The sequence below is a fragment of the Mastomys coucha genome, unplaced genomic scaffold (assembly GCF_008632895.1).
Source record: "Mastomys coucha isolate ucsf_1 unplaced genomic scaffold, UCSF_Mcou_1 pScaffold22, whole genome shotgun sequence".
Classification (NCBI taxonomy): Eukaryota; Metazoa; Chordata; class Mammalia; order Rodentia; family Muridae; genus Mastomys; species Mastomys coucha.
Window position 1 is genome coordinate 35,930,287 of NW_022196905.1, and position 21,165 is coordinate 35,951,451.

The following is a 21,165-nucleotide window of genomic DNA, read 5'->3' on the forward strand; positions in this document are numbered from 1 at the left end:
TCTTCTGGTGTGTCTGAAGACAGCTACAGTGTACTCACATATAATAAATAAATAAATCTTTAAAAAAATATATAACCATTATTGCAGTTACTGGAACTGTTAAAAGAAGATAACAAAAACTGATGGCAGAAAAGCAGATTTAGATATAAAATACCAAGGTTAGGCTTAGTTTTATCTTCTTCCTACAAAATCTTTGTTGATTTAAGAGAAACTCCAAAGGAAGAACTACTATAAATTGCATTTCTTTATGGAGTGGTAGAGGAGAGGGGTATAGGGAAGGAGAAAGCAGGAATATGTCAAAAAGAACATCTGGGAATTTAGTTGAGCTAATTTAGAGTAGTAATCTCTAGCAGTTAAATTATTCACCAGGAGTTGAAAAAAGTTTTGAGTACAAAACAAGTGAACCTTAAAAGCTACATTCACAACTAGGCTAGCAAGACATGCCCACAGGTGTAATCACTTTCTGATTAAAATCTCACTCTGCAAAATGAAACTCATACTTGGAACTGTTTGCTGGATCAAGAACTTTTGACTACAGCAAACCTAGTTTCTCCAGGTTTCATACTATTTCTGTTATATAGACACAGTATTAAATTGACTCCTAATGACTTAATGTTATACCCATAAATGCATTTCTTAAGCCTCATTTGAGTAGCTTCTAATTTATAGTAGATATAGATTAATACAGAGGCCCACAATTGGCCAAGGTACAGAAAATAAAACACTGTTGACGGCTCAGCCATAAAGGCCATCTATACTACATCCCTCTTCCCCAGGGCGTAGAGATCACCATAGGGGCAGAAATACTGGGAGAGCTAGAAGTGGAGGATGAATACAATAAAACTGTCCTTTGGACAGAGTAGGGCAGTACATGTAGAAACTCAGTGATTGGGACAGTAGACACAAACCCTATATTGCAAGCTAAGGCCAGATCAAATCCTAGCATGGAGAGGGAAGGTAGGTATGAAGTCCCAACCCTAGCTGAGGAACCAACTATTGGCAACTGATAGCTGCCTGGTGAGGGAGAGTTAGTTTTCTTTAAATTGTTGCCCCTGGTAGGTCTAAGGCCATACATCCAAGAATATATGAGCAGAATAAATTGAACTTGATGGGTTAAAAAAATTGCTTCTGGGTGAGCAGGAAAGAGACTGGAATATATATATATATATTAATATACATTTATAAACAGAAATATATATATGTATATGTGTGTATGTATGTATATATATATATATATATATATATATATTTGTATATATTTCCAATGCACTTTTGAAAATATCTTTTGATTAGTCAATGACTACTAAGTAATAGGAAATCCAGTTCTGGTGTTCTACTACACAGTAGCATGATTACAGATACTATCAAAAACTGGAAGACACAATGTTGAGTATTTTCTACTATAAAGAAACAATAGGGCTGGAGCAATGGCTCAGCGGTTAAGAGCACTGACTGCTCTTCCAGAAGTCATGAGTTCAAATCCAGAAACCACATGGTTACCATCTGTAATGAAATCAGATGCCCCCTTCTGGTGTGTCTGAAGATAGTTATAGTGTACTTACATATAATAAATAAATAAATCTTTAAAAAAAAAATGGGGCTGGCGAGATGGCTCAGCGGGGAGGAGCACTGACTGCTCTTCTGAAGGTCCTGAGTTTGGATCCCAGCAACCACATGGTGGTTCACAACCACCAGTAATGAGATCAGACGCCCTCTTCTGGTGCACCTGAAGACAGCTATAGTGAATTATGCCGGAGTGAGCGGGTGCCAGAGTGAGTGGGGCTGGAGTGAGAGGGGCCAGCAGAGATCCTGAGTTCAATTCCCAGCAGCCACACACATGATGGCTCACGGCCATCTGTACAGCTACAGTGTACTCATACACATAAAATAAATAAAATCTTTAAAAAAAACAATATTTAGGGAAATAAATAAGCTTATTTTACTTATTTGTATCTATCTATCCATACATCCATCTACCTATTTCTCCTATCTATCTATCTATCTATCTATCTATCTATCTATCTATCTATCTATCTATCTATCTATTACTTTATCCATATCTTGCTGGCCCATTTTTTAGGAACTTAAATAAGTATCAAACAAAGCAAACACATCTGCATCATACCACATCTCAGTCTTTCCAAACATTTGTGGTTTATGGCCTACTATGAGGCAGATTCTTCCGGCCTAGTAACGATTATGACAAGAAGCTTGTGTTTCTCCTAGCAATAGCAGTGTGAGCTCAGGCAATTTTCATTTGTGTGTGATTACACATTGAATGTTCTCTTTGTAGGAGTCCTAAGGTATCCAGTTGGAAAGCTACTGCATTTAACATTAGGCTAATAGAGTCTGCAAGTTCACTTGACTGATTATCTGTAAAATCTAATCACATAATGCTGAAACCCACGGGGCATTCCCAAGTCCCTTTCCCTGGGGACCTTGAAAGCACTATATGACCAGTACCAAGACATGGAATTACAGCCCATGACTGACAATGTAGCTCTCTATGATTGCAGACACCAGGACTAGTTTCTATATTAAATATTCACAGAGAATTTTAGAATAGCTTTAAATAAAAAATAGAATTAAAACGCAGTGGTCACTTTTTAAATATTCTAGTGGCTTTTTATGCTTTTAGTCTTGGAGGGTATGGGTTTAGAATACGGAAGGTCTGCCCCCCTGAGAGAGCCTAACAGCTGTCTGTAGAGCAAGCTGTTTACTTTGTCCGCATTAATACTCAGGATCATGTATAGAGTGATTTCCAACCTAGACTCTCTTCCTGTGCCAGATGATGGGAAGACAGACACATGCCTTTGCTAGCTGGTGTTTGCTCAGGATCATGGATGAAGATGCTGCCCAGTCTTCATGGTTGGGACAGAATGTCTTCCCAGTTAGGGGATGATTGTTTCAGAACAAGCACTAGGTCCCTCAAGAATTTTACCAGCTCCTCATGACAAGTGTGAACTCATTTTTTTTTTTTCTCTGTTTTCCTCTTTTCCAGTGCCTGGGGTTTTTCCAAATCCAATCTTTATCTTTTTTTAGTTTTGCTATGCTAATTTGACAACGACTTTATTGCTTCTAAAAGTGATACATTCTTACTTCATGAACTGTCTTAGGAATGGTAAAATCACCCCTGACCGAGTCTACAGATCACTTTTACTGTAAAATGGGATATTAAATAGCTTCTGAACATAGCTTCTGTGTAGGAAAACACTGAAAATACAGAAAATATTACCTATGGATGCTTTTTTATGTTAAAGGACTAAAGATGGAACTCAGGGTTCTACGGACATACTCTAACCAAATTCTCTATCTCTGAGCTATTAGATTTAAATAAATTAACTATTTAAAAGCTTACATGAAATTGAGAGGAAATAAAAGTTTCTTCAAATTGCTTCTCTCTTCATTTAGAGTACTTATATTATGATACTAGTTGTGAACAGGGCAATGAGGAATGAGTTAAAAGCCTATTTCTTTCCTAGGTACAACTAAACTGAAATTCATGGTAGTATGCTACTTTTCTTTCTTTGGCTATTAAAAGTCCTTTCTTTTTATTTAGTTCACTAGTCCTTATGGACACAAGGAGAACTGCTTTAGCCAGCTTTTATATTTGCATAGAACTAGGTAGAGAAAAATAACATGGACAAGAGAGACAGAGAAGATAAAGAGTAGCCATCTCAGAAATGGTTCAGAGAACACCCATGAAGTGCACAACAGGAAGTGTGCACATCTGGGACCACCAGGAAGGGGAGCAGAGGGAAGGCAAGTCGTCACAGGCTGCTTCTCTGAAGCAGTGGGCAAGTGCCAGTCTGGGGCTGCAGACTCGGGACACAAAGTGACCAGAGGCGGCACATCAACAACTAACATGCATCACCACTTATCACATTCTCCTATGATCAACTGCAAGCCAGAAGAAAACATGTGAAAACCTTGAGGAAAAAGTAAGACCATTGAGCAAAATGATAAGCAAGCATTACATCTAACTTTCATATTACATCTTTTATAACAAGCTGATTTTGTTAGAAGCATAATGTAGCAGGATAAAAGTTATAAGTATTCACAACGATGCAACTAGGCTACCTCCAAACTTAAAACCAATCAGTAGAAAAATACCTTTGTGTCATGTGGCTCAGTCTCAGAATACTGTCTCTGTGCTGTTTCTATTCTGGAATCCAGGACATCTGGGCTATCATCTGTAAATCAGTGTGGACAGAATCACAAAAGAACAAAAAGTAACTGAAACTGAAATACAGTTCTATTTTAGGACAGCAGACTTTTTTTCTTTTGTCTATGATACATTAAAGCCAAAAGTTATTCTAAATATTATTAAAATGTTATGGGACTTGTTGGCTTGCAGAAGAAAGGGAACATAAAACAAAACAAAACACCAAAACTTCCAAATGACATCAGGGCATGATAACTTAACTCTGAGAACCTAGGACAGTTTACCCCAGAACTCAGTAATGGATACAGGAGTGTTGAGAGTTCAGGGACAGTTTCAGCTACATCTCCAGACCTTGCCTCAAAAACAAAAAACAAAACAAAACAACAACCAAGAAGCTCACAGGGTAACCTGAGTCTAGGGAAGGGCTGGGTGCTTGGAGTCCCAGAGACAATGCAACTTTGCTTTCTTGAATAATTTCCACCCAAGAGGCATAGCCTTGAGCCTGAGACCTGGGCTGTGGGAGCAGGTTTGTTTGAGGAAATAAAGTAAACCTCTCCAAGCTTTACCCTCTATTCACTACATACTATGAAGATAAACTGGGCCTATAAGTAAAGTACTATGAATTATATCTAAATATAAAATATGAACTCAATTTACTACCACAAAATAACCATATGTATCTAATTAAAAAGGAGAAAATATGTATTCTTTCTATATGCTCATTCATTTGTATCTAATAACTTTCTACTTTGTGTCAGGAAATGTCTGCCATGGTAGCCGCTAACAGCATGTGTTTCAGTATGACTCTGTAGCCCGCTAGGCCTAGACCTTATGTCCTGCCGCTCAGTCTCTTGAACAGCTGAGATTCTGAGTCCACGGTATCAGGCTGAGCATTAAGACCGAAAACTTCATGGTACTGTGTCATTACGTATTTATAGATTTATTACTATGGCCCATACTACCTAATGTACTGAAAAAATATTAATTAAAACAATTTAGCCTTTCATCCGAACTGACCATATCCAAATGCTCAACAGCCTCTAGTAGTTAGTATCCAGTAACAATGAACCATTTCAACTCTTGTAGAAAGTTCTATAATACAGCTGTTATAGGCCATGTTATCAACAGGATGAGGCAAAGACATTATCACATGTACCTTGGCTAAAGTGCCTCACTATCTCTGCCCACTATCTGCCCATAAGAGAATCACAGCATACATTGCCATCTGGCCTGGTCATAGGTCCCCATTATAGAGATTTGTGAGATGTCCACAAGTTGGGTTTTCTGCAGTAAATAGTTTCATTTCTGGATCCAAGTCTGAAAAGATCCTATTGGTGTCTCCAATTAGCCTCAAGTGTTATGAAGTAAAAACAGTTACTATCTTCATGAATTGTTTTCTTGTTCCATGTTATTAAGTATGAATGTAACTTCTCCGACATCTAAGAAGCACATAGGAATACCTAGTTCTTCTTCTTCTTCTTCTTCTTCTTCTGAGGAGGAGGAGGAGGAGTCCTGCTTTCTGGTTCTTTTAGATATTTGCCTTTCTTCCTCTTCAACCTGGAATTAAGAATGACCATGTTATAGGCAGCAGTCATTTAAGATGCATTTTGACCACATAACAAGAACACGGGACGTAAGTGTTACAACAGTAAGCAGGCACAAATGATACACACAACTTCAACATCCACCTAACTTATATAAGGAAATAGTATTTGAGCAGCACAACTGGTCTTGAAGAGCTTAAAAAACAGCAACAACAGAGCTTGATGGATAGAAAAGTACAGGAGAACTGGGAGGAGGACACATATAACCAAATCATACACAAAACTTTCAGATAACCAATCAAAATCCAAAACCACAAGAAGAAAGAAAACCTTTGTACCACCTTTCCTCCTGTTAGGTAAAAACCCTATATACAACACATGTGTGCAGAAGTGAAGTAGGAAACACACCTCTTCAGGATCCGCTTTAATACTGCAACCGCTCAGCACTTCCCTGCTGTCTTTTCTACCACAGCATGTTTCTGAAATGGTAAATACAACAACTAAAACCATATTTAAAAACATATTAAATCTCTGAAATAAAACATCCGGATGTTTGTACATGTAGTTTGGGAAGCTGTCTAGTCACCCCTTTGAGTAGCAGCTATGCACTAGGCACTGTAAGCAACAGTTTGGATAATTTTTGATGGATTCTCAGAGCAGTTCTGATAGGGAAGTCCCACTGTCTGTCACTGTTATGTGAATTAAGATCAGTGCTACAAAACTCAATTTTACACAGCAGAGTTCAAAGCCTTCTTCCTTCAGCTTTGTCGCCAAACAGTGTTAGGTGTCCAAAGAATCCCCATGACATACTGCACCAGAGCCTTCAGATCAGCAAGCATCACAGCCTAATGAGGTCAGGTACAATACAAGTGTGAAGTGACAACTATGCCACCTGAGGATAAGCTAGCATTCAGTATACTGACGACGTGCTTGTAACCAAGCAAATATGGAGACACAGGACACTGCTCATGTTTTTGAGGAACAGGGACATACAAAATAATACTCTACAATTGGAAAAAGCTGCAAAAACCTAACAGAAGAAAAAAAAAAAACAAAAAAAAACCAAAACAACCAAAAAACAAAATAAAACAAAACTGTGCCATATTGTACAATGTAATATTAACTGGCGTTAAAATGAAGTAACTAGACTTATATAAAATAAAGAGGACAGGACCTCAGAACATATTGCAAAATAGGTAAATACTGTGGAAGTGGTTTGTAAAATGTGGTCACCATTCACCTAAACAAAGCAACATATGCTATGTATCTTTATGAAACTAAAACCATACCTAGTTAATGCAGAATAGTGGTTCCCTTTGGATGGGATGAAAGAGAAAGAGATTGTGACAAGGCAGCCCTATTATGAGGACTCACTACATTTGTAACATTTTAACAAATAAGTGAGACAAATATGCTAAATTTTAAGGTATGATAAATGAGGTGATGGGCATACGCGTGTCTATCAATCAATGTAACTGTTTTGCTATTCTCTAAAATATGGTGTCATATGAAATATCAACAAAGTTAGCAGGAATCAACAAAAATCTACATGCTGGTTGAAAACAGAATTCTCTTTTTGGAGCTAGTGACCTTCAGAGGTGATGTATATCAAGGGCTGACTCATGAATGTGATGTGCTGATCTATTATCACACCGAGCCTGTGAGAAGTTAATATATCTCAACCATACAAATCACATGAGACTGCAGTTTGTGCCAACATTGGACTGAACCCACTGTGAGGCTGCTGGCAAAGTTCTTGTAAGTTAGTTAAGGTCAAATACCAATTAGCTGTATAGCCAAATTACTCAGTCTCTCTCAGCTATTCCCGAAACTACAAACGCAATGCTTAATGTTCACCTGATTGGATTATATAAACTACATAAGAACATCTGTGAAGAGGAGTAGAGCATAGCACATAGAAGACTCTCAAGAAATACTAATAATGAACACTAAAGTTACAACAGTGGAATTCATTAACTTTACCTTCTTTGCTTCGAGATTCATAGTCAATTTCTTCATTGATTCTTGACTCTGAATTTTCAACCTAAATATACAGTAAGAGGGTTGTTTCTCAATAGTCTCACATAAACTTAAAGGCAGGTTAGAAAGGCGTGTGTGTACCTGGTTGTTTACAATGCTGTCAGGACTAGGGAGCATGTTCTCTTCAGCTTACAGAAGCTCAAGGGTACCAAGGGTCCACTTTGTGAAAAAATTCTAACCTACTAAGTTATCATGCTTCAATGTTTATTCTCCTTGTTTTTAAAATAATTTTAGAAAAAGCAAAATAAGAAAAAAAGTTCATGTTCCAGAATTCTCTTTCACTCAAAGAACTCTTATAAGTTCTCTTTAGCTATACAACCTCTTGAGCTTGGTGTAGCACATCCTTGCAAGCCTAGCACTGGAGAGGCTGAGGCAGAAGGATTGCTGTAAGGCTGAGGCCAGCTGTTCTACATATGAAGCAACAGGTTATATAGCAAGACTCTGTTTCAAAAAGTTAGAAAATCCCAAACAACAAATCTCTTAAGTATTTTTTGTCATAAAATTACCTATTTGGTAATCATACTTTCAACTATACAAAGTCTTATATCCTACACATTTTACATCCCTCATGACTATTGGAGGTTGCACTCTACTGGGGACTTGGAGTGAGGGGTGGCACACATGGTCTGGTCCTGTAGGTTTCAATTTAGAGATCCACGACAGGGACTTCTCTTTCTTTTCAGCATAGTCTACGGGCGTCTAGGTATGGAACAGGGTGGTTCAATAAATTGTGTTAAGGACTCTGAACCCACAGTGACTGGCAGTAGGAGAGCTCTCCTATTTCTTCCAGGACACAGGAAAGCATGAATAGAGATTTGTGAGCATTTTATAAAAATGTTCACCCCTGGTATTAGGTTCCCTATAGATACACTGAGGCAACACAAAAACAAAATTTTCAAGGATTCAAAGCAATTACGAGAACCACACCTAGCAGGAAGTGCTTACTGCAATCACATTCAGTCTATTCAGACAAACCTTCTAATGTGAGGTCTAACTCTCAAATTATTTTGTCTACAGTGACAAGAAAATCTAAGATATTATAATTGAATTTGCAATTCTATTATAATAAAACCCAGAAAGCTCAGAGTTCTTTATCAGGGATGTAGGTGACTGTGGAAAAGATCAAGTAAAGGCTGCTCAACTTGAGTGAAGAGCATGCTTCCACATGGCCTCTTGTACACACACCTCCTCATACACTGGTTATCTCTTCTTTACTCATCCTTAAATGAAAAACACAAACCACCATCAAAAAACAAACTATTATAGCTACTTACATTTAGTGATTCACTCATCAATAAAGCTTCCATCTGTAGTTCAGCTGTTCAAAAACATGAGACAGAAGGAAACAACATTGTTTGAAATGTAGAGCAGCACATTTAAAGCTTTCCAGAGCAGAGGAGTTGAATAAGACAATCTCAAGTGACCTCTATTTTTGTGAATCGTAAAATTCTGACCAATCAGTTTTTACAACCTGTGTTCTGCGTATTACCAAAAAAACAGCTTGGATTTTTACAATAATATCTGTAGCCCATTTAGTCACTGCGGTGATTTAACCATTTCAATGATCTGTAGCTAAGGAAAAGGTGGAAGATCTTAAATGTTATCTGCTAAACTGCAGTTAACACTGGCTCATTTAAAAATAATGCCAACAGATGAAAGGTTAGATCCTTTCCCCTCAAACAGCAATGGTCTGTTTATATTCTTTGGAACTTGAAGTACAAAGCCTACTGTTTCTCCTCAACAATGACAGAATATACATTTTTCTTTTAAACAGCCTCCTTCTATGTAAATAGATCTCTTATTGAGTTGTACCTAAACACAGTAAAACAGTCTAAAAGTAGATATGGGAACCAAAGACTGAGAATGCACAAACATCTCCTTCTTGACAGTGAACGTTATACAGTATTTAAAGACCCATACCCATATGGATTCATATTCTGGATTATTTAACTTTGGCATGAATGGCTCGGCATCTTGGTATAGTCCTGAGGACTATGAATTTCTGTGTAGAAGGCTCCTAAGGCCATTTCAGATGTTTTTGTCCAGAACCGTCCTCAGTTATGCCCCTTCCCCCAGCTTCCCAGATAGCAGTCACAATGTGGATTATAAGTAGTATTCCTTGAATCTGAAGGATCCACTTTTACTGCACCTTACTCATGGCATGTAAGTTGGTTCTCATAGCAGCTAGTCTAATGTTTTGTTGGAGGAATAATTTAAAGAGCTAATTATAGTAGATATCATTGCTGCCATCCTAGCATCTTCTACAGGAACCCAGACTCTGCAATCCTATTCAATACCAGAAACAGCACTTGGCTTAATATATTCCTTAGGATTCTGGTCTGAACTAGTACAAAAGCATGTTCCTCAAGGCTCTGCTTGAGAAAGTGGATCTATAGGAAGATGAGTGGAAGAGCTGAGATTCAGGTTTTACTGGCTGTGGTCCTGCCTCATCTCAGCTCTGTGAGCTATACACTTCCTTTAAAGTAGTATTTGTAGGGCTTTATGTTGTTTGCCATCCAAATGACCCTGGCTGTGCCACTTGACTTGGAAGATATTTAACACTGGAGAAGCGGGGGCGGGGACAGGAAGGAAGGGAGAGAGGAGAAAGTTAAAACCTCAAAAGTGAGACGTTTTTAGTTAACTTCCCCCATTGTGGTACTGAAGATTGAACTTCGAGCCTTCTATATGTCATGGCACAATTGACCCTGACACGGTAGTTCTTTTCTTCTTAATGTATGGCTGAGAAGAAAATCATTTTCTATTGTTATAATTTTTCTCATTCTTATTCCTTACCCTAATGGTTCTCAGACTGGTCCAGCCAGGGGAATTCCTCCTTTCTGCTTCCACCTACTCAGATGCTTTTTTTCATCCTTTTCTTTTCTTCCTTTCTTTTTAAAAATCATAGTATAAGAATAAAGTACACCGTAGACTTATAGTGAATTTTGTCTGGAGATTTTTTTGCTGGTGGTGGTATTGGTGATTAAAACCAAGGGCTTCCCACATGCGAGGCAAGTGCCATACTTACTGCTGAACTGAATTACACTTTCAGCCACTGCTGGAGTTTAGTACCCCTTTCAGTTAACTGTGAGCATAACAGAAGCAGGGCCAACTGAAAACTCCCTAACACAATCACAAACTCATAAGGCAGATAACATCTTAGTAGTCTTAATGCATGTTTTAGTTACTTTCCCATTTTTGTGATGAAGCATGCTGACAAAGAAGAGAGGAAGTTTACTCTGGCTTACAATTCCAGAGGTGCACAGTCCACTGCGGCAGGGAAGGCATGTTGGCAGAACACAAAGTGGCTGCTCACATTGCTTCCACACTCAGGAAGCAGAGTAGGAATGAAGAACAGCTAGGCTATCTAAACCTTTTCCTCCAGTGAGGCTCTGCTTCTTAAAGGCTCTATAACCTTTCCAAACAGCACTACCACCTAGAGACTAAATGTTCAAGTTTATGAGCCTGTGGGGACATTCTACATTCAAACTGACAATATCTTGGCCCCGGAGCCCTTCATAACTGTCCAGAGTACACAGTGGTCTTGAGATTAAAACATCTGAAAGCTGTTGCCCTAATCCTTTCTAATTCTGAGACTTTCTCTTAAAAGTTTTATAGTTGACAATAGAAAATGTGATAGATTGAAAGAGGTGATGCAAGCTACGAGTGGTTTTGTATTGTTACTAGGGCAAAAGGCAGAATGCTAGGGCTTAGGGCACATGACTGGTTGTTGCAGACAGGCTGCAGCAGCCCTGGGAGGGCAGGGAGAAACAGGCAGGGAATGAAGCACTTGCACGCAGACGGTTTTTCTTTTTCCATGATTATTTGGAGATGCCAGATTTAAACAACAACCCTATATAGAACTGGATGTGAAAGGGGCTATGTTAAAAATGAATCAATACAGGGCTCAGGGAGAACTCAGCAGAGATGAGGGTGTGCTGCTCTCGCAGAAAATCAAAGTTTGGCTCCCGATGCACAGATAAAGTGACTTACAACTGCCTCTAACTCCAGTTGCAAGCGATTTGACAGCTCCGGCTTCCCAGGTGCACTCATGTGCACACTCACCCACCCAAATAAACAAAATTTTAAATAAATCTTTAACAACAACAACAAAAAAAATAAAAATAATTTTCTCTGGAGTATTTTAAAAAGGGAGAGGCAAATTCATAGTCTGCCAGTGTTTTACTCTAAACTATCAACCAACTGTAAGCCGCAATGAAAGATAAAAACCAATGCAGAGACAGACAGTGTGAACAAAAACACAATGTGAATGACTGCTAGAAGCAGCCTACCTGCCCCACTTGGCCTTCCAACACACGGATTTGCGGGTGCCGCTACAACTCCATGATTTGTATCTTCCTCTGAACTCACAGATATCTATGAAAATCCAAAGCATCACAAAAATAAGCAAGGTGAGCGTAGCTGGCAATTCTGGAAAATTAGACGCTTCCTCCCTCAGCATCCAGAAGGAATTTAAAAATCTACTTCCCATGAACTGAAAAGTGAGCACGTCAACATTTAAAAACAAAACAAGGAAAATCACTCCAATCTCACATTCCACCCATCAATGCTTCTCTTACAGCAAAAGGTTAAAACTCTAGCTTAGCACAATCCATGTGGTCCTCCCTAATTCATCCTACTCCTTAGCCAGAATGAAGTGTTAAACAGTGGGGAGCCTGAAGTACCACAGTATCCTCCATCCTTTCTCTCTTTGCCTAGGTTTTCTCTTCTTTCTCTTCCAATAAACTTCAACTCTACTTTTAGAATTCTGCACCAGTGTCCTTTTGCAAACTCTCCTTGCTGCCTGTCCAATGCTCTTTTGGGGTAAGCTCCCTCTGCATTGTTGGTAACCTCCATTCACTGCCAGCTCCTCACACTGTTGGCAGTTATGAGGAATCAGTCTAGAAATAGGAAACAAGAGTCTAAATTGGGTATGGTACAGATCTATCAAGATTAACAGCAATTTTATTCAAAACATGAAACCATGGAAAAGTTAAGCAGAGCTATGGCAAGATCCAATTTCCAGTTTTAAAGACACTGGACATGGCAACATAAACCATAGGAAGGGCAGTAGCAGAAGTCCAGTTAGTTCTAACGGGGAAACCACTACCGAGGTAGCTATGGAAACAGAAAGTCACGGACTCATGTTTTGTTGACAGCAAATTAAACATGGGTAACAGAGAGACTGAAGGTGGCTCCATGTCTGCCTCGAGGAGATGGAACTAACAACAGTGCTTTTTACTAAGATTACTGAAGTCCTTAGCTTTTCACCCCATACGGTGACACCACCACCGTGTGTCTGGTCTTACCTCAGTTGTTAAGCTGGCTGGTAGTTCCAATCCTCCTATACCCTTTGGTGGTGACTCTTCATTGCCTAATGAAACTCAAAGAATTAACATAATTTTAAAAATTGAATGCAAAAATACATGTCACACAGAAAAGAAATGGCATGTTATCTGGTAGTCAGAACCACCTACACTTGCTGACTTATTTCACTGTAAGCAAAAAAGCAGCAAAAAGAAGTCCACCATTGGGGAAGGGGCTGGAAAAAGGCAGTGACCATTTGCTCATCTGCGGGGAATGGAATTCCTTCTTGTTTGCATAAAAGGTAGCTGCCCAGAAAGGGAGATAAAATATATTATTTGTGGATTTATCTTACTTCCTACTATTGTTCTATAGTCAGCTCCATTTAATTTGTCTCTAAAAATATCTAAGCAGCATTGTGAACCTCTGAGATTTATAAACACCCGACCCGACCGAGAAGGTGATGTATGTAGACTCACTTTGCTTCCTGACAGTGAAACTGAACACAGAATTAAAACCTGTCAGGTAGATGCAGAGACAATGAAATCTTTTCAGGTAGCAATTTTATCACATCCTTTTTAACTGTGGCTTATTTCCCTCACCTGTCTCACATAAAAGCTGATAAAGAAAAGCAAGAGCCTTTATTTCCCCAAGAGCCTGCAAGTTTTTTCTTGTTAAAAGGTCTCTATTTGCTTTTCCAGAGGACAGATTAATAACCAATTCACACAAACCACTGGAGTATTCAATTAATTCTAAGCTAAATGTAATGGGAAAGGTAAAGTATTTATTTCAACCCTTAGAATACTTTTATTCCTAATTTTTTGATCTAAAAAATATTTATTTATATTTACATACATTGTTCTGCCTGCATATACATCTATTAGAAGGTGTCAGATCCTCTGGAACTGGAGTTAATGGTGATCTGCCTGTGGGTACTGGGAGTCGAACCTGGGTCCTCTAAAAGAGCAGTCAGTGCTCTTAAGCTGAGCCATCTCTCCTTTTATCCTTGAGATTATATCATTTACCCCTTCCCCTTCCTCCCTCCAAACTGCCATAGACCCTCCTTGCTCTTTTAAATTCATGTCCTCTCTTTTTATTAATTGCTATTATGTGCATAAGTATGTACATACATATACGTGTGCTCGCTCCCACACATTTCTAGACATATAACCTGCTCAGTATGTATAACATTACTTATGTGTACTTTCAGGGCTATTTGGTGCTAGACAACCAATTGGTATGTTCTTCCTTGGAGAAGACAAGTTAGGGCTTTGTTAATGCTGCCTAACAATCAGAGCTTAATCTACTAGCTGCAGCTTTCTGAAGCTAGGCTTAGTGTAAGTAAAGTTGGTTCCTCTTTAAATGTTAAGGATGCCATAGTTTATAAAGCTAAATGGAGATGAATCAAAGTCTACTGGCTCCTTCAATTCTAACTCAGAAACTGAGCTTGTGGAATATGTTGTTCTCCACCTCATCCTAAACACTTGTCATACTTGAGTCACTGTGGCAGAATTCATAGTTGTCTTTCCCACATTAATTATCTGTGCCCCTAGAGCCTAGCATAGCAGTAATTGCACACAGCACCTGAAACTAGATAGTATAATCACTGCACTATACCTTTGAAAGAGATTACTGATTTCCACAATAGTACGTTTGAAGGAGCATGCCCCTCTTCCAAATATTCTGAACTGGAAATTAATGCATCTTACTTGAACTACCAACTGAGTTAATAAAAATAGGAGCTGGAAATATATGTAGCTCAGCTGTAGAGTATATGAGAGGTCCAGGGTTCAATCCTCAACCAACCAATTAATGTACAGACAAACAAATCTTAAGATGGACGAAGCTCAGAAACTTGCCAGTCATGAAAACCAACATGTTTAGGTGCCTCCCCTTAGCCTCCTGCATTTTCTATACTGACCGATGAGCAATGGTCTAGTTTTAATATTTAAGACACAGGATTTGTTATAAAGTCACCTCTGTTAGAATAGGCAATTCTAAATGGACTCTCACCTATGCCACACCCATTATCCTTAGGAGGAAGAGTGACGTCAAGGGTTCCTTCCCTGTAGAATGACTGCCTTGCACCAGCAACATGTCCCCTTTTCTCAGCAGACCCTTCACCAGTCCATGTACCACTGTGGTCACTTTTTGTAGGCAAGTCCCCCTCCTGTTTTGAAGCATATGGAGCTACATGGCAGAAAGTTGGAAGGACTGCTGTGTGGGAAGAAGGCATTTTTGACTCTTGGTTTGTAATACATTTGGTGGTAGTTTTCAAGTTGTTCTCAAGTTCCTGGTGGTCAGGATACTCCGATGCAGCATCTGCGACCGGCAGTAGGTCATCAGCTTTAGCACCAGTATTTACCACTGCCAGACAGTGAATATTGCCAGAGGAGTCCTCAGCAGATTTCTGTTCTGGTCCTCTCAGACAGTTTGTCTCAGACAGTGAGTTCGCATTCCTCTTTGAGTCCTTTCTCACTATATCCCTGGCTGTGCTACTGTCCCCTGCTGCCTCTGCTTCTGCACATTTGCTCTGCCTCTGAACAGAGCTCAGCAATGTATTCCTTTCTTTTGCATTGAGGTCTTCACCAGGGCAGTCCATGCCATGACTTTCTTCCTCTCCTACGCACAAAGCAGTGCCTGGCTGGCCTTGTCCTGCTGAGGGCTCACAGACCGGCAGCCTATCATGCTCCCCCCTGGTGCTTACTGCCATTAAAGGACCTACTCCTTTGCCCGTAGTAAATGGCCCAGGGCACTTACAATTACTCTCAGCCACAAGGCTGGGCATGGGTAGTTCACACTTACTTAGCTTTGTGGCTAAATGTCCACCATTTCCTTCTGGGTTGTGTGTGGCTTGCTGATTCTCTTCATGTCTGCTTAGGCTAGTACATGTCAGCACACACTCTGCTGTGCTGGTAGAGATAATGGCGGCATCACTCAAATCTTCCCCTCTCACAGTGGTGGCCTGGTCATCATCTGTAGGGATAGTACCAACCATGACTGCTTCGCATCCTTCAGAGGTGCTTGTAGAAATCATAGCAGTGTCACCTGTCTCCTCTACAGGTATGACTGAGGGACAGACGGCCTCCTGAGGGACAGCACTGGACACAGAACTTTCACAGTCTTCCCCTGAACTTGTTGAGATGACTGCATTCCCATCTGTAACAGATGGTGCATTTCCACTTACACCAGCAACAGAGGCTTCACACTCTTCTGCTATGCTTGTTGAAATGAGAGCACATTCATCCTTCTCTTCCTTGCTGGTTGAGGCAAGAGGACTTTCAGCTTCAGTGGGAGCACTGGGCATAGGTACCTCAAAGTCCTCAGTGCTTACCAAGACTGGACCTGTAGTGCTTTCCTCAACTGCTACAACTGGCTGCTGCCTTTCTCCACATGTGACTGTAATAGCACTGGAAATAGGAACTTCGAATTCTTCCCCTATGCTTGTGGAAATCATGGCACACTCGTCCTTTTCTTCACTTCTGCTAGCAGTGAGCTGGCTCTTCTCACCTGAAAGTGCACTGGGCATAGGAGCCTCAAATCCTTCCCTGTGTACTCTGGCGCTGTCCCTATTTTCTTCAGTGCTCAGAGTGCAGGAATGGCCTCCTTTCACATCTATGACTGCACTTATCTGAGGGGTGCAATCATTTGTACTGGTAGAAATCATCAAGCCATTGCCCTGACTTTTACTCCCAGCTAAGCTGTCCTTGTTGGAAACATCACAACTGGCTGTAGAAGCCATAAGGCCAACACACTCTTCATTTTCCCTGGGTGACATGTGGCCAACTTCACATTCTGGAACTGCACCAGATACAAGAACATCATCACTGCCCCTCACCAAGCCAGTGGAAATAGTTGTATCTTCTACTGTTTCTTTCCTGGTAAGTTGACTATCACTGTGGTGAGAAGTTGCACTAGCCATAGGCCCCTCACTACCACCTAGAATTGGTGGCCTGTCACTGTTTCCTGCCAAGGCACTGGTTACGCTGCTGCTTTCCACAATCCCTTTGGCACTAGAGCAGATGTTGGTGTCTTTGATTTCCTTCTCTGCACCACTCATACTATCAACATTACTGTCATTTGTATTCATAGTTGCTGCCCCAGCCTCAGCATCAATATGGTCTATTGTAGGGCCAATCTGACCACCCCCCTCTTCACTCTCACAAACCATCATTCCTTCATTTTCTTCTATCCCTGTGCAAGCTGAAGCATGTCCAGTTTCATTTCCTCTTCCAGTACTAGTCACAACACCTTCATCCTCATCATCCTCTTCTTTTGCACCTGTGCTGGTCACAATGCCTTCATCATCACAGGGACCAGCAGCCACCAAAGGTGCATTAGTAATGTCTTTGGCTTCTGTGCTGTCCATGGCACTCTCTGCATTTTCTTCTGTTTCAGAACTTATGGCACAGCCTTCCCTGTTGTCTTCTGAGCCTGTGCAGTTTGCTGATGCTTCCCCATCTTCTTCAGTAATGCCCGTGCTGGTGACTGCACTCTCACCTTCTGTACCATCAGTTCCAGAACCATCTCCTTCTTGATTGGCATTTGCCTCTTGGGATCTATCATCATTTACTTGGACCACATCTGCACCAGTAACTACACGTTGCTCTTGGGTTCCTACTCCAGTTACCAAGCAAATGAAGTTATCATTTCTTCCTTTGGCTTCAGTACATGTCACAGTGCCTTCTGTTTCTTTTTTAGGACCAACTTGTATCCTATTTTCTTGGGACCCATTAACATCTTCACTGCTCAGAGATCCTGCTCTTATTTCTGTTCCAGCACTTGTAACGGCTCCATCACTTTCAATTTCACCAATAAAAGTAGCCATCCCCTCGACTGCACATGAAGAACCACTGCATTTTCCCTCAGAGCCTGCACTGGTTACTGCATCATCTTTTTCCTCTGTTGTAATACTGTTCACATTGGCTTCAGCTTGAACTGTATGAGCAGCCAAGGGACCTGCTACTCTGTCTTCTGACTCAGCCACAGCACATTCTCCACTTTCTCCTTCCTTGGAGCTTGTAAGCAAAATCTCACTTTCAGCAAATCCTTCTGTGACAACACCCTTACCCTCTTCAGCTGCAGCAAAAACAGTGCATTCCCTGGCTTCTGCCCCAATCTGGAGGGGATGGTTTTTAGGGAATGCACCCATAATGAAGCCTTCGTCTGCCTCAATCCTGGTGCAAGGTAAGGCCATCCCCTTCTCTCCTGTTTCTGATGAAGTGGTGGTAGCATCTCCAGTCTTGATTGTGTTTAACACGGTGCCTTTGTTTGTCCCTTCAGTACTAGTAGCAATAAAAGCTTTGTCTCCTCTACCAGATCCAGCTGCCCCCCTTTCCACTTTCCCATGCCTTTGCTGTGGCACAGGGGCAGAATCACGCCTAGCACTGGTGTCTACTTCACTGTTTTCAGTCTTCCTTTCAACATGAGTTGGAATATTTTTACTTTCATCTGGATCTTTATTATGCTTACGTCTGATTGTCTCAGCCTCCTTTCTTGTACTCAGATCTACGACATGCTCGCCTGCAGCACCGTCTTGCTTTACATCAGGATCTACTTTCAGATCACTCTCTTTCTTGGCAGTGCCCATCAGGTTCCTCTGTTTGCTAATGTTCTTATTTTCGCCAATCATGTCTGTTGACTTGCCAGCAAGAGGTATGCTTATTTTGCCTTCTTTACTATACAGCAACGTGGCCTGGCTATCTTCAGAAAGATGCCTTTTGGTACCCCCATTTGCTTTTGCTGGTATATCCACTGTGAAGCCATCATTTGCTTCTTTGCTGCTATGTGTTTTATGGACTTCTGACTTCTTAACAGTCAAATTTTGGTTAGGGATATCAGAATGATTTACAAGGGAGGTACTGGCTCTGCCACCCTCTGAAATGGCTTCTCTGTCAATTACAGGAATTGTATTGGAATTGTGAGATTCTTTCTGAGGAACAACAGTCACAGAGGCTGAGGATGTCAAGAGGTCTGAGTCTGTAGAGTATTCAAGAGTATTTCTGTGAGTGCCACATTCTTCAGTGATTTTGGGCACGCTTTTCAAATTCTTCTGTCCCTTCTCGTTTTCTGATAGAATCCTAGAGAGTACTTTCCGACTTACTTCAGAGTCTACACTTACTTCATGGGCTCCTCGCTGAACTGGCTCTTTCTCCCTAGGAGTGGCTTTTGATGTATTACTTTGGCTATGCACTTTCTTGGTCAAGGTGCTTTTATGGTCAGCATGCTTTTCAGAATTGCTCATTACTGCTAGTCCACGCCCTGACTTATATGTCATAGCTATTGCTGGTTTTGAATCTACCATGGAAGTTCTTAACTCATCCTTTAAAACTCCAGCAGCAGCTTTATGTTTTGTAACATTTTCAAAGTCAGTGTCTTGCTGGGAACTATTACTACTGATGTCTTCGGTTTTAGAAAGTTCAGAGACATTTTCAACAGCTGCCTCAGAATCAATTTCCATTGGCTCTTGTTCGGGGATGGATGTGCTTTCTGTGCTTTTTTTTGGTCTCTGCAGAGAGGAACTACTGGCAGTGCCTGACATGTTTGCTGCTAACTTATCTTCCCTGGCCATTTCCTGTGACATGCTTCCTCTTCGGTTTTCACACAGCCTTCTACTTAGTTTTTTTTCTGTGACTGGGCCATTCCCTCTGCCCTTTTCATGACTGCTGTCAACTTCTTTACCATTCTTGTCATCTGGCTTATTTTCTTCTTTCTTTTTCATGTCTTTGTTACTGTGCTTTAAGCTTCTGCTTCTGTGCCCATCTGAGACCTTCCTCTCAAGTTTAGAGGAAGTTGAGTCTTTATCTGTCTTATGCTTCTCTTTAATTGATGCTATCTTAGGTCTGTGCCCAGGGTCCTTCTGCGTACTATGTGCTGAAGGTACAGCATTCTCTAATGCAGGGTCAGTGACAGTTTCTTCAGAAGTTCTGTCTTCAAGTTTCGACTTGCGCTGCCTTTCTGTGTCATTGTCTTCTGTGTTCTTTTCTTTATCAGGCTTTGGAGTTGTCACCTGTTTTGTGACACTTTCCTGTGATTCTGTTTCAGCAGCCTTTATTTGTTTGCCTTGACCTTTTGATTTAGACTTTGATACAAGTTTCTCTTCCAACAAGCTCTTCGTTCGTCGCCTCTCCTTATGAAGAGGCTCTTCTGGCTTTAAGCTGCTATTGGCATTAGTGGAGTCTGTCTCACACTTTTCTTCAGAACAGCTCTCGCTTCTTTTCTGCAAGGTTACACCGTGTTGCTTGGAGCTTAGAGCGTCTTTCTGAAGTTTAGAGTCACTTGATCTTCTTGATTTATGTTCGGCCTTGGTTTTTTCAGACGACAGGTGCTTCTCCTTTTTGTTATCTTTACGTGCATGCTCATCTGTTTTTATAGTGTATTCAGAAACTGGCTTCCCGTCTCTACCCAATACTGACAATTTCCTTTCATTCCTGTGTTTACTTTTACGTTCAGTTTTATCATCTGAAGAGAGTTTTGTTTGTTGACCTTGCTTCCGAACACTTTCCTCTGTTTCAGTCTTCTCAGAAGAGTGGAGTTCGGCCTCGTCACCCACTTTATGCACACTGTCACCTTTGTGTTTGTGTTTGTATGATGGCTTTTCTTCTGATGGAGCTCTCTCTTTCTCAGGCCTCTCCTTGGCAGACTTGGCCTCTTTTTTAGGTAGGCCTTTCCCGTGTGTTTCAGGATCATCTTTCTTGTGATACTTTTCATTTTTAAGGGTGCTTTTCTGCTTCTGGGCTTCTTCCGTATTAGTTTCTGAGCGTTCTGGTTGCTTTCTTCCATCTCTGCTATCTGATTCTTCCTGAGCTCCTTCCAATACAACAGGAGTGGATGTCCGTCGCTTATATTCCCTTTCGACTTTTGATTCAGTCTTGTTTTCATCGGCAGGATGCAGGGACTCTGAAAGCCTCCTGGCAGGTCGACTTGGTTCACCTTTTCCATGAGTGTGCTTGAGGTCCTTGGAGGAGGCCTTTTCTTTTTCACAGTGCTGCTGGAAAACAAAGGGTACTTAGGAAACACATTTTCGATGCAAACTTAATATTTGGGTTTAGTTACTATGTGAGCTCTGGATCATCTGAGGCACTTCAGCTCCATGGATGAGGTAGCTCATAGTAC

The 21,165-nt window shown here is 40.7% G+C and overlaps 1 protein-coding gene across 7 annotated transcripts in view; it reads right to left on the reverse strand.

The window, feature by feature from the left end:
- Bod1l1 (biorientation of chromosomes in cell division 1 like 1) overlaps positions 1-21,165 on the reverse strand; it is a 56,446-nt gene that overhangs the window by 13,284 nt on the left and 21,997 nt on the right. For 2 of the 7 annotated variants that reach the window (XM_031342072.1, XM_031342075.1), the window contains exons 10-17: positions 15,064-21,037; positions 13,056-13,120; positions 12,039-12,123; positions 9,024-9,067; positions 7,693-7,753; positions 6,118-6,188; positions 5,626-5,722; positions 4,114-4,193 (exon numbers count right to left, since the gene is read on the reverse strand). In XM_031342072.1, coding sequence (XP_031197932.1) covers positions 4,114-4,193; positions 5,626-5,722; positions 6,118-6,188; positions 7,693-7,753; positions 9,024-9,067; positions 12,039-12,123; positions 13,056-13,120; positions 15,064-21,037 — 6,477 coding nt within the window. Of the gene's footprint in view, positions 1-4,113; positions 4,194-5,625; positions 5,723-6,117; positions 6,189-7,692; positions 7,754-9,023; positions 9,068-12,038; positions 12,124-13,055; positions 13,130-15,063; positions 21,041-21,165 lie in introns of all 7 variants that reach the window. The other 5 variants (XM_031342074.1, XM_031342071.1, XM_031342073.1 and 2 more) reach the window with 3 other exon arrangements.